Source organism: Urocitellus parryii, chromosome 3 (assembly GCF_045843805.1).
Source record: "Urocitellus parryii isolate mUroPar1 chromosome 3, mUroPar1.hap1, whole genome shotgun sequence".
In the NCBI taxonomy this organism is placed as follows: Eukaryota; Metazoa; Chordata; class Mammalia; order Rodentia; family Sciuridae; genus Urocitellus; species Urocitellus parryii.
Window position 1 is genome coordinate 190,545,702 of NC_135533.1, and position 14,219 is coordinate 190,559,920.

Sequence of the window (14,219 nt, forward strand, 5' to 3'; positions counted from 1 at the left end):
TACAAAAATAAAAATAGCAAATGGGAATACATTAAACTAAAAAGATTCTTTTATGCAGCAAACAAACAACAGAGCAAAGGGACAACCTATAGAATGGAAGAATATCTTGTAAAGCACACATCCGATAAAGAATGAACATCCAAATATGTAAAGAAATCAACCTAAACAAACAAACCAAAAAACCCTAAATAACCTGATTAAAAAATTGCCAAAGAACCTGAATAGACATTGCTCCAAGGAAAACACCCAAATGTACAATATAAAAATGAAAATGCTCAACATCAATAATCATCATGTAAATACAAATTAAAACCATAATGAGAGATCACTTACTTCACTAAATGGCTACTATACAAAAGACAAAAGGTTGCTGGTGAAGATGTAGAGAAAGGGAACCATTTGCACACCACTGGTGTGAATGTAAATTAGTACAGCCATTGTGGAAAACAGTATAAAGTTTCTCCAAAAAACTAAAATAGAATACCATAAGATCCAGTAGTCCCAGTAGGGAGTAACTATTTCAAAGACAATGAAAATTAGTATGTTGAACAACTATCTGTACCCCCATGTACTATGGCAACGTTATTCATAATAGCCAAGATATAAATCAATTTAAGTGTCCATCAATGGTTGAATATGGTATATATACACAATGAAATACTATTTAGCTTTAAAAAAGGAAACCCTGGGTGGGGGCTGTAGCTCAGTGGTACAGCACTTTCCTAGCATGTGTGAGGCCCTGGGTTTGATCCTTAGCACAGCAAATAAATAAATAAATAAATAGATTGGAAAACCCTGTCATTTGTGACAACATGGATGAACCTGTAGGACAATATATTATGTGAAACAGGCCACGTAAAGAAAGACAACTATTAAATGATCCCACTTATATGTGGAGCATGATGAAGTCAAACTCAGAAACCCAGAGTAAAGTGGTAGTTACCTGGGGCTGGGGGACTAGGGAAAGACTGGTTGAAGGACATAAAATTTCAGTTAGAAAAGAATAATAATTTCAAGAGGACTATGGACATGACAGTATCTACAGTTAATAACAATATACTTGTTTTTTTTTTTTGCAGTACTAGGAAATTAACCCAGTGTTGCTCTATCACTGAAATATGTTCCCAGTACTTTTATTTTTTATTTTGAGACAGGGTCTTGATAAGTTGCCCAGGCTAGCTTCCAGCTTGCGATCTTTCTGCCTCAAGCTCCTGAATAGCTGGATGTGCATCACATGCTTGGTCACCATGTACATATTAAATATTTGAAACTGCTGAGATTGGATTTTAAGTTTTCTCACCAAACACACACACACACACACACAAGGTATGTGAGGTAATGCAAAAGTAATTTGACTCAGTCATTCCATAATTTCTCTCTTTCTCTCTCTCCACACACACACACACACACACACACACACCAAAACATGTTGTATACTCTAAATATATACAATTTTTACTTATTATTTAAAAAGTGAATTATAACTTTTAATATAAGATGTGGTTAGTTTTGTAGTAGCAGGCCTACCTAAATTATAGGATAGCACATAATATTCTGGATTCTTGAAGCCATGTACCTTCTATCAGTGTGAATAGCTGAAAGATGACTATGTTAAATCAATAAATGAACAATGTATTCTTTTTAAGTTACCAACACTAATAACTGTATATATTCCTGAGCATAGTAGTAGATGTTGGTATTCCTAGCTACTTAGGACACTGAGGCAAATTCAAGGTGAACCTGGGCAATTGAGACTCAGAATCAAAATAAAATAAAAAGGGCTAGATGCGGTGATGCATGCAGATGTGGTGATGCATGCCTATAATTCCAGTGACTCAGGAGGGTGAGGCAGGAGGATTACAACTTTGAGGCCAGTCTAGGTAACTTCTCAAGACTCTACCTCAAAATAAAAAATAAAAAGGGCTGGGAATGTAGCTCAGTGGTACAGCATATGACTAGCATACACAAGACCCTGAGTTCAATTCCCAGTAGATTAGGGGGAAAAAAAAGCAAGCATTTATTTGCCCTCTGTGACATTCAGCTGGTGCAGTGTCTTGACAATTTACAGAGTCATGCAAAATTTTAAAAAGGTGTCTCAGAATAGGCATATTTAATAATAGGTAAAATAATCACACACATATAATAATTTGAATGTTTTTAGTAGGGTATTTTATGAGGTTACATACAGTCTGTAATTTCAATTATGCAAATATATACTTTTTCAAAGAAGGAAAAACAATTCGATTGCTAAGTGTGTGTAATTCTTCAATGTTTGTGAAGGCCAGAATTCAGCAAAATTACATTTATTTAAAAACATTAGTAATTCAAATTAAAATTCCTGATTTTATACTGTTATTTCCCTCACTGCTTCCTATTTGATGTCTGATCACATGATAATACATGAGAGATATCACATTTTATGTAAACATCCTTTTTTTTTTAATCTGAAAGATCATTTCTCAATAAAGATATTTTCCCTCGGTCTTTTTGCTAGATCTAGAACAAGTTATCTGTGTTTTTCCATAGCCTGTTAAGATTTTAAAACTTAACCCTGTCACCCACCTGAAAGTTGTTTATATTTTTGCATAAAAACATAACTTCTTCCTGCTATCCTAAAATATCTACTTAAGAGTTGAAGAGTGATTCCCCTTATGGCTTTGCTACTGAAACTATACTTCTATGTATACTTATAAATAATTTAGGCTTTTAAAGAAACAGTCTGTGGTGCCAGTCTCCAGTACAATGTTTTCCAAAAGGAAAGCCCATTTTAATTTGTCTGTTTCCCATTTCACTATCCCTTTAATTGTTTTCTTCAGCAACTTTATACTCTACCTCAAGTCATCTCTTACCCTTATTTCTTAAGCTGGTGATCTTCTTTTGCATTGGCCCATGAAACATCTCTATATACATTTTCTTTTTTTAATATTTATTTTTTAATTTTTGGTGGACACAACATTTTTATTTTTTATTTGTATGTGGTGCTGAGGATCGAACCCAGCATCCCGCGCATGCTAGGTGAGCACGCTACCGCTTGAGCCACATCCCCAGCCCCTCTATATACATGTTCAACAGTACTGGAATATCTACCACAGGTAGATGTAATTTACAGGTTATCATGTATTATAGAAAATAGTGATCTAATTATAAGTTTTATATTCCCAGGAACACTGAGCACAATGCCTTGGATATGAGTTCAAAAAACATTTCTCACTAATATCAAGTAAACTGTTTTTCTGCAGGTCACTTTTCGAAGTAAAAATAGATGGAATCCCTTTCATGAAGTAGTTTTGAGAAAACAACATTATGTTGAATGTATATCCACCCTGGTAAGAAACATAATTGTGATTTTCAGACACAACTGCATTCAGAAACATAGGGGAAAAACCAATCCTGGGCAGTAATGCTCATGGAAATATACTTCGTGCAGAATAGAGCAGAAGATAAAAGACTTATGTAAGCATATATGCTTGTTATTTCCCTGACTTTAATCTCATTTGATACAGCTCACTAAAAAAACATCTTTGGCAAAGTATTCAGGAGGATCTTCTTTAATATTACATCACTTTTTCTTTTATATTAAATTGCATCATTTAAAATTTCAAATTAGAATCCACCTACTTTTCACATAAATTAACTGGAAAATGTGTGCAAATAAAAACTGAGAAAGTTAATCTTAATTACAAATTTGGTGCACGTCAGAAACATCACATTGCAAAAATAGTTACTATTTTGGTTAAGGAAAATGGTACTGATATTAAGATTTGTTTGTTTACTAAAATATGTACACTTAGGCAAAACTGGTATTTTGTCCAAAATGCCATTAAAGCTCCTAAGATTACAAATAAGAAAAAAAAGTATTGGGAAATCACAAACATAAAATTAGATAAGATTTTATAAAGCAAGTTTGCAGTACCAGCTTAGTGTTAGATGGCCATATTGTGATGCCTTCTAAATGTATATCCCCAGTAAGCGCTCTCCAAAGGAGGAAGGACATTTGAGAAACATTTGAAATCAAATATGTGCATGCGTAAAAGGCTTACAAAGGTTAGTACTCGAATATAGATGCATACAAACATTATCTGAAACACTGCAGAGAGAGTTAAGAAAAGAAATAATGCAGATTAAAACAAAAACAAAAAACCTTGGAGCTCCAAAAAGAGTGAAGATGGTCCCGAAGTGCTGGCTTGACTGTCTGTAAGTTCATAAAAACAAAACCCACTGATTGAACTGTTTCTCATGTGACAGAAATACAAATACTGACATAACTTTATCAATAAAATACTTCAATTTTTTACAATGTTTGCAAAAAACCTCAGTTTTTTACCTTCAGGCTTGGTGTCTGAGTCTGATCAACTGTAAATCTCATTAGAATATTAAACTGGAGATCATTTGGAAAAGATTCTCTGAAATAGGAACAAAGCAAACAAAAAAATTAAGTCAACAAGTATGCATTTAACAAATTTCATGCAAAAAAACTGCTTAATGCCAAAACATAATGTCATATGAAGTAGTATATATCTGTAGTACAGTCTACAATAAAAGCATTCCCAGAAGAACAAAACATTTGAATTTATGACCAGTACTGGGTTAAGAAGCAATATTATAATAATAGTCTATCTTGCCTCAATAATAGATTTAACAAGAAAAATGTACTCAATAGAAAGTTCAATAGTTTCAGACAATTCCCCCACACCTAAAATCTAAATTCCAGTTTCATTTCAACTCAGAAAATGGACATTTTGAAACAGTCACTTCAACAATATACATAGGAAAGTAGAAAGATATCAATGGTTCAAAATCTTCTGAAAAGAGATTCTGAATATTTAAATGTATACTATGTTTTATTAACACTTAGGAAATACTTTCATATTTACATTAGATAAAATTAATCTTCAACCCTACTTTGCAGATATATCTTCAGCTGATCTTTAGTCAAAACGCCATGATGCAACTACAGATATCTTTTTTTTGGGGGGGGGGTTGGGTGGGGGTGGTACTAGAGTCTTAACCCAGGGGCACTTAACCACTGAGTCACATCTCTAGCCCTTTTTTATTTTTTATTTTGAGACAGGGTCTCATTAAGTTGCTTAGGTCCTTGCTTAGTTGCTGACACTGGCCTCAAACTTGTGATCTTCCTGCCTCAGCCTCCTCAACTGCTGGGATTACAGACAGTGTCACCATGTCCAGCTTTTTCTTCTTTATTTGAGATGGGATCTCACTATGTTGCTCAGGCTGGTCTTGAACTCCTGGGCTCAAATAATCCTCCTGCCTCAGCATTCCCAGTTGCTGGGACTACAGGTGCATATAATATGCCTAGTTCTAGATTAATCCTAATTAAGATAAAATACAATCTTGAATTACTTGAACCAATAAAATTTTTACAAAATAAATAAAAGGTTTGATCTAAGAAACAATGTTGTATTAAATATACCATGTGATTGGTGAAAATTAACAATTTTCAGAGGTGTTTCTACAGAATAAATTATTCGAAAGATCTCAGAAATTAAATTTTAGCATAAAGATTAAATATTACTTATTATTAGGTAAACTTGAAATACATGCAAAAAATATTACCTTGTAACATCTAGGGCTTTCTGAACTTTTGCCTGAACAGATCCAAGCAAATCAGCACCCATTTTTTTAAGTAGCTGTGTCAGCAGTACAAATAACCAATCTTGAAGATCATCTTTGTGGACTTGTATAAAATCTACTAGAGTCTCCAAAAACATGCTGAATACCTATAATAGATAAAGGGGAGAGGTGGGAAGAAAAACGAGGAAATATTGATCTCTATGCTCAGGTCAAAGCTGAAAATAGAAGGGAATACAGGAATCAGAGGCACAGCGATTGGCAGCCAAGCGGAAAAACAATCAATCTCTCTTGCTTTTCATTGGACTCTGTGATACAAGAGTACATTTGAATCGTTATCCAACTTCTGCAGAAGTTCAACAATTAGCTATTCCATGCAGCATCACTTGGTAAAGAAATTTTGGCCATAATGGCTGGCACACCTAACGTAATCAATGATGCCACAGCTTAAGCTACTTAAACTAAAAATCTATTTTATACAAAATATAGGGGAAGGATCTATAGTCTCACTAACTCTCAGCTTTTTGCAAGCGTGGCATTGAGTAAATTAGAGAATGACTATACTAATAGCTATCTAAGGTATAAAATTTACATAACATAATGAACTAATTAGAGAATCCTCAGATTTCTCAAAATGACAATTGTCACAAACTTTCTGGCATGAAATCTGTTATTTACTAAAACTGCCCCAAAAGTAATTTTAAATGACCTGTGATAAATAAAACTGTACCTAAAGTCAAATAAATTCAAGATAAAAGCCTACATCTAAATTTTAGTGGATTTTTTAAAAGGTCCTAGATGGCATGCCATCAGTCTTCATTTATGCTGTGTGTGGTGGGGAGGGCTTTATAAGTGGTTCTAACATTAATCTATCTGTTTAAAGTGAAAAAGTTTTAAGGTGCAGAGAAACTATTATCAATACATGATGTATCTCACTGAAGTATGTATGAAAAGCAATCCATCACAAGGTTTTATCTGTTTACAGGAAATCCAATATCATACTAAAAAATTATTTCAAGGTAAAGAGGAAAACACTGTTAAGATTCTCAGTCATGATGACTTGAGACAAATTATAATCAAAACAGATGATTAAAACTATGGTTTTTAAAATACTCAATATCCAAAGTAACTATACTAATTTGAGAATTAAGAGTTTGAAGGATTTTCTCTATTAGAACTATAAGCTTTAACATTTGAATCTTAGTATTCAGGAATTTTGTGAAATGTTTGGTAGCTTGAAAGCAGCTGCTTTCAAATAGGAGTCATCTACACTTCAGACACTGGCAAACACTACAAATCAAGGTTTCTTCCTCCCCGCCAAAGCTAGTTTACCAATACGCAACTGTTTTTTATTCTGTGGATCACTTTTACTCTTGTTTAAATTCTTCCCTATTTTCTTAAGGATTCCAACCTGAAACTTTTCCATATGAAAACCTATTTAGAAAGTCATAAGATAGAAAAATGCCCAAGTCGACTCTCCCATTTTATGTACAAGGAAACAGAGAACTAGAAAATGTGAGTTACCCAGTTTCACAGCTAGTCAATGGGTCAAGACTTGGCTAGGTCACTTGGTTTTCAGTTGTATTTTATCTACTCTATTACTTAAACTCTAGTGGCTTTTCCCTCAATTTGATTTCCTCTAACCCTAATGTTCTAATAATCATTTCTCCAATGAAGAGTCAATTTTATTCCCTTATAAGTCTAATTTTTCAGTTCCATATTTTTGCTAATGTGTGCTCTCCTCTAGTATATTTACTCTTTCATTTTTTATCTAGATCCTTTACTGCCACATGCAGAAGACACCATTCCAGGAGCTTCTCTTTCAGCTTCCACCCTATTGCTCCCACTACTTATCTTCTAATTGTGGTATGCAATAGTTTTCTCCTAGGTAAAGCATGGTTGGCCATTGTGTAGCTTGACATTTCTTGCCTCTTAGTATTTCCCTTCTTTTTCTTTTTGCAGGCATTGTCCTTTTGCATCCTAAATGTCTTCATTCTGATTTATTCTTCATCCCAAGTGTGACCTCCTTGACTGGGCCTCTCTGATTCTATGAGGCTCCAGGTCTCTAGAACTGCTCTCTTTTGGTCTTCCCCAAATCTGTTTATCATAGCACTGTTGTAGGCACCAAGCACTTCTGATTTTATGTCTGGATTATTGCAGTAGCCCGACTCTAGCCTTCATATTTTCTATATATCAAGGGTCATCAAATCATTTCTGTAACAGGCCGCATAGTACATATTTGAGGCTTTACAAGCCATAGGGTCTTGCAACTACTCAACTCCATTGTAGCACAGCCACAGTTGTGTTCCAATAGAACTTTCAAAAGTAGGCAGCAGGACAGGTTGGCCTGCAGGCTGTGTTTTTCAATGCATGCTTTTTTCTTACCATCAGATTATGACAGTTTGTAATAAAAACAAAATTCTTAAACGTCTCCCATTGTCTATAGGATAATATCTCAAACCCTTATATAAAGTTCTAACTCTCTAAACTGGACTATCCAGTAAAATAAGACCCTTTATTCCTCCACTTTCATTCACATCTCACATGACTCCAATTTTCTCCTATTCCTGCTCATACCTCCAGCTTGCTTACATATAGTTATGTGATTCCCCACTCAAGCTCCAGCCAAGAAGCTTCTTAGGCTACTTTAGATAAGAGCCACTGATCCTTCCTACTTGGAATTCATAGTGGGATTAGCTATTTTTGGTGCTATTTAACTTTTTCTCTATATTATCATCCAATCTGGAATATATATTATTATAGAATAAAGACTATAGTTTTATACAGTCCTATATCATCAATGGAACCAAGTCCAAAGTTACCTAAAAAGTTTTCTATGAAAATAAGTATTTTCTCTTAGGCAAAAATTTACCCTGTAATTAGTAGTAAACACCTGTTCCTCCTAGAATCAAGACTTTCCATTCATTCTAGTGAAGATTAACTTGTTTTTCTTTCCTATAAACTTTCTGGCACTATCCACTCTCTTCATTGGACTCATGCTAGCCATTCCTGGAAGGCTCTTTCTTCTCATGCTGACGTAGCCAAGGTTTATGTTTCCATCAAGATCTTAACTGTTATTTCCTTCAAGAAGACTTCTCTAAGTGTCTGAATAGAAATTTCTTTTGGTTAGATACAACGTGAGTAGCCCAATAAAAATGTAGACATGGTATTTATAGCACTCTCTATATAAAATTTTACCATAACCTTTCAAAAATATTTATATCCTATAACAGTACTTAATAAATGATCATATATACACATACATATGCACATATATCCATATGCATAATATATTGGAAATTATACACAAAATTTTTTCTTCGATTTCCCTAACACAAAGAGTTTCTCTCAGGTGTTGATATTCTTCCATATCCTTGCCTAGAATTAAAGGAGAAAATGGATAAGCTAATGTAACAGTAGGAATAAAAATTTCAAAAGAGAAAGCTGAGAATCAATGCTCCATAAATTGCTGTTTGCTTTTATGCAATGACATTAACAGACTATTACGAAGTACATATGGGGACTCAGGGCCCAATTTTTTTTTAAATAATTATGAAATGGGGAATTATTTTTAAACCTTCAATGGAATCAATTTATAATCCTACATATCTCACATCTGTAATTTGTTCAGAAAGAATTAAATATCTGAGCTATTACAATTGAGGCAGTATTTTTCCTAAACTCACTTATATCTTAGGTGTGCCAGTCAAAAAAAGAACAGAAGAACATGATCAAATTAGATTAATTAGTAGATTAAAAAAGCACATCTCCAAACAGAATGACAGTTTGCATATAGCATTTCGTGGATTGCAAAGGGTCCAACACTGCATGAACTCTTTGGGAGAGAAAACAGAGAAAAAGGGTTAATTTCACAGTCATGCAGTAAAGTTAGGTTTCCAACAAATATTGAACCAACTTACTCTCTATTGAGAGTTCCAACACAGGGGACAGCATGCAAAAAGAAAAAAAGAAAAAAAAGAAAAACACACAAATTAGTCGCCATCAATGCAAAGTTCCTGTATGGAAGAAAAACACTTAGAAAATAAAAATGACAAACGTTTTTCAAAGTTTTATGATAAACTCAAAATAGTTTTGAAAACAAAGAGTTAAATGAATTACATGGGAGAAGAACATGATTTTCCTGTGTTTCTCTTTAACCTCCTGGCAAAGGAAATTAAAAAAAAAAAAGAGACAAAAGCTTTTCTTTTGTACATCGTACTATCCTTGAGGTTCAACAACTGGGAAAGAACCCAAGAATCACAAAACTCATTCCCAATTCTGAAAAGTGTCAGAACTGGGATGAGTTTTCGTTTCTTATTCCCTTTTCCCCCAGAAGAAGTATTTTCATAAATTAAATAATTTCTGTAAGGACCTGGAACAATTACTATTCTTTGGAGGTTAAAAAAAAAGTAACTGTTTATACTATCAATTTTTTAATTCTTCAGGTAAGATGTGTGACAGTCTCCTGCTCCAAGGACTATGAGAGCAGATGTAGCTGCTTAAAATATTTATCAAAAGACCAGATGTCACTTTCTATATAAGGTACTCAATTGTGCCCCAAGTTAGTAGTAAAATTAAATTTCCTAGCAACCCAAGACTCAAAGGCATGATTCCAGAGGCAGAATCATAAAGACCATAAAAATCTAATTCATATAATATACTTTGGTGAAAGTGGCTCTTTTTGAAGAGCTACTTCAGTCAAATGCAAAAACCATATAGGATAACTTTTAGTATCTGACAATGCTTACACTTAAGGGGGAAAACATGTGTCCAGAGCAGTCAAAATAAAAATCTGCTCTGAATGCCTTAATTTTTAAAACTACTATACTGGTATATTCTAAGGGCTTTATATGTATTAACTCATTTAATCATCACCACAACATTATGAGGCATATATTACTATATATTCTGTTTTACAGATTAAGGAACCAAGGCACACACTGCTAATAAGTCCTAGAGACAGAATATGAACCCAAGCCATCTTGCTCCATATTCATACTTGTTTTGTGTTGCACTGCCTCTCTTATAAAAACACTAAGAGGCTTTAAATAACATAATTTGCTACTTTGTGGTTTGTTACTATCCTACATATTTCATTGGTTAGATTACTTATCTTCTTATCTTCAGGCCCTCTTTATCTGCAGGTTCTGCATCAGTGGATTCAACTAACCATGGACTGAAAATATTTGGTGAAAAAAAAAAACTATATCTGTACTGAAGGTGTACATTTTTTCCCCTTGTCATTATTCTCCAAACAACAGAGTGTAACCACTATTTGCACAGCATTTATATGTATTTGTTATTATAAGCAAGCTAGAGATAATTTACAGTGTATGGGAGGATGTATGTAGATTATATGCAAACACTGTGTTGCTTTATATAAGAGACTTAAGCATTTGCATATTTTGCAATCTGCTGAGTGTTCTGGAACCAATCCCCTACAGATACTGGGGGACAGCGATATGTAAAGTAAAAAGTTAATTTATCAAATTACAGAAATCAAAAAATTTCAACTTGCTAACTATTCATAACTTTATTCATATTATTCCTGTTCCAGGAAATATCCTTCCTCTGTATTTAGAAACAAATCTTTTCCAGGCCTTCTTTTCTGGCATTTCTGTACTATATATTAGATACATCAAATATTTTGGTTGGATACAGACCTTTGGTTGGATACAAAAAGGGAAACATTATGGTGGCTGGAGCAGGTGGTCCTAGCTAAAAGGATAAGAACTGTGCTCACAACTTTGTTCTTTAAGCATCCTGTTTCTGTTGGGCAAATGTGAGAACAACTTTCATTTATGGAGGAAGCCTGCAACTCCCCAGAACCTGCTAACATAAAGAGTGAAATGCCATTTTTTTTCCTTTTCCCCATGGTACATCAAGACTGAAGCCTTTTAATGTACATGGGGAAGTCCACTCATGGTATATGGGCTGGGTTGACAGCGAAGAGGGAATACAAACCAAAATGATAAGCTTTGGCTATTTTTTTAAGGATTTTTAAGATAGTAGAGATTTATTTTTTAGAAAGGTTACTAGGGCACGCAGTATGGAGGATAATTTAGGGATGAAAGTGGGAGAGGTGGTGCAAATGGCAAAAGATGAGCATGCCCTGATTAGCAGTGAGAGTGGAGAGATATTCAGAGATGAATCAACAGGATCCAGTGAAAGTTCTAGAATAATGATCAATTCCTCACTTTAGTAATGGTGGCATCATATAATCAGATAAAGCAATGCAGGAGGAAGAGTAGTATTGAGGCTGAAGATATAGTTGGTCCTCTGTGTTTGTGGATTCAGCATCCAAGGATTCAACAAACAATGGATCGAAAAATATTTGGAAAAGAACTGCTTCTGTACCCAACATGTACAGACATTTTTTTCTTGTCATTCCATAAATAATAAAGTATAACAACTATTTACCATATTGAATTGTAATCTGGGGATGTGAAATATAATGGGAGGACTGTATAGGTCATATACAAATACAATTCCATTTTATATCAATGCCTTGAGCATATGTGAATTTTGGTATTCAAGGGGGTGGTGTGGGTGTGGAGTTGGTCCTGGAACCAATATTATAAAGAAACTGAGGGATAAATGAAGCCAATAGATATGTAATTAAATAAGTATAGGAGAAAAAACATGGGCTGGAAATATATTACACATCTGGAAGCTATTATGAAAGCAAGTAACAGAAGCTTCATATAAGGCAGAGAATGAAAGAAGAGGGCAAAATTCTCCATGACACAAACATCACAGGACAAAAAGGAGAAAGACTTCCTTCCATCTCAAAAGGAGGAAAGGTAGAAAGAATGGGCTGATGGTGAAGCTTGTTGGCTGGAGGCAAGAAATGGGAGTTTTGGCTAGATGGCTTCTATTTTCTTGGTAAGTTAAGAGGCAGGATACATGCTGGGGCATGAGATGTGTGAGGAGGTAAAGAGAGCTAAGAATTTTAGGAGAGAAAGTATCTGTCAGTCTACATGAAGGACAGAGGAAAAAACTGAGATGTAGAAGATTATCAGGCAATCACAGATCTGATATGAAGATTGCAGGAAAAGGCAGGGAGGTGTGCTTTCACTTAACCGGGCCAGTATACCATTTCCCTTCAGTAGTCCTGATTTTCAGCAAGGGACATGTGCTGCAAGAGCACAGGTTCCTGAATATATTTTTCTATTTTAGTGTCAATGACAATGAGTGAATCATATAGAACAGGGGTCAGCAAATTATGGACTTCAAGATAAGAATGATTTTTATAATTTTAAATGGCTTAAAATACAAGACCATTTAGTGACACATGAAAATTATATGAACACTCAAGTTTCAATGTTCATAAGTAAAGTTTTATGGCAATCCAGTTATATTCATCTGTTTACATACTATCATAAATACCTTCATGCTAAAAAGGCAGACTTAAATAACTGTGGAACAGAGGCCATAATGGCCTGAAAAGTCAGACATTTACAGAAATTAACATCTGATCCCTAATAAGAATCAACAATGTATTTTGAAAGAAAAGAGTTTTTTGTTTGTTTTGTTTTTTTAAGTTTCTAGATCCTGAAAGATCAAACTGGTAGTACTTTATTGGCAGAGTTAATGATGAACAATCATCAAAGAAAAGCTAAACAAAACCAAATATTTTTCCATTACATTTCTTCACTGAACGGAATAAAAAAAACCCAACCCCTGGGCTGGGATTGTGGCTCAGTGGCAGAGCACTATTGTGGCTCAGTGGCAGAGCTCACATGTATGAGGAGGTACTGGGTTTGATCCTCACACCATGTAAAAACAAATAAATAAAATAAAGGTACTATGTCCATCAAAATTTTAAAAAATTGAAAAAAAAATAAAAACAACCCCCCCCACAAAAATCCAACCCCAAATAAACTTACAAACAAAACCAGATGGGTCAGTCAATAAGAGAAACTTCTTTTTTTTTTTTTAAAGATCAAATGGGAAAGCTAAGTTTGTTTCTCTTTATCGCTGCATAGGCACTGGCATCCAACTAACTTGCATTATTACCATTAAAAAATGGTCAAAAATTATGACCAAGAAATAAATTCAGCCTTGGTCTTATACTTTCCAGTAGCAACAAATTATATCATTTAGTGAAGATAGTTAACTAAATTTTCAAAGTTGAATAAATTGTCAATTAAAATGTTTCTTAAGGAAAAAGGCTCCTCCAGAAAATTATCTCCCATTTTGGCTTACCATGCCAACTACTGACCAAAAGTTAATCTGTTTAGAATTTATAGAAATTTTTAGATTAAAGCAAGACCTACAACTGTAACTGTGGTGGTGATATCAATATAAAATGGCAGAATTATCTACAGTTTGAAAATTATAAATTTTAAAACATTTTGGCCAACAAACTGCTTGTTAAACATATTTTCATTTTTAATGGGATCTTTTATTTTCAGATAAAATAAATATACCCCTGACAAAGGAGAATCTTTGGGAAATATTGTTTTAAAGTGTAAGCAATTTATTTAAATAAGTATATGCCCAATAGGATTTAATCTTTAGTTAGATTTTAGTTTATGTATAAAGTTGGATTTTATATCTTTAAGGAGTGACATAAATAATAAAAATAGAAAAATAGAAAAAACCAAAATGATGTGTACAAAAATGAA

The 14,219-nt window shown here is 33.9% G+C and overlaps 1 protein-coding gene across 11 annotated transcripts in view; it reads right to left on the reverse strand.

Moving 5' to 3' along the window:
• Positions 1-14,219, reverse strand: part of Clasp2 (cytoplasmic linker associated protein 2) — a 204,091-nt gene that overhangs the window by 41,508 nt on the left and 148,364 nt on the right. For all 11 annotated transcript variants that reach the window (XM_077796260.1, XM_077796258.1, XM_026406650.2 and 8 more), the window contains 3 exons: positions 5,575-5,738; positions 4,325-4,403; positions 4,142-4,192 (listed from right to left, as the gene is read on the reverse strand). In XM_077796260.1, the coding sequence (XP_077652386.1) occupies positions 4,142-4,192; positions 4,325-4,403; positions 5,575-5,738 (294 nt within the window). The remainder of the gene's footprint in view (positions 1-4,141; positions 4,193-4,324; positions 4,404-5,574; positions 5,739-14,219) is intronic.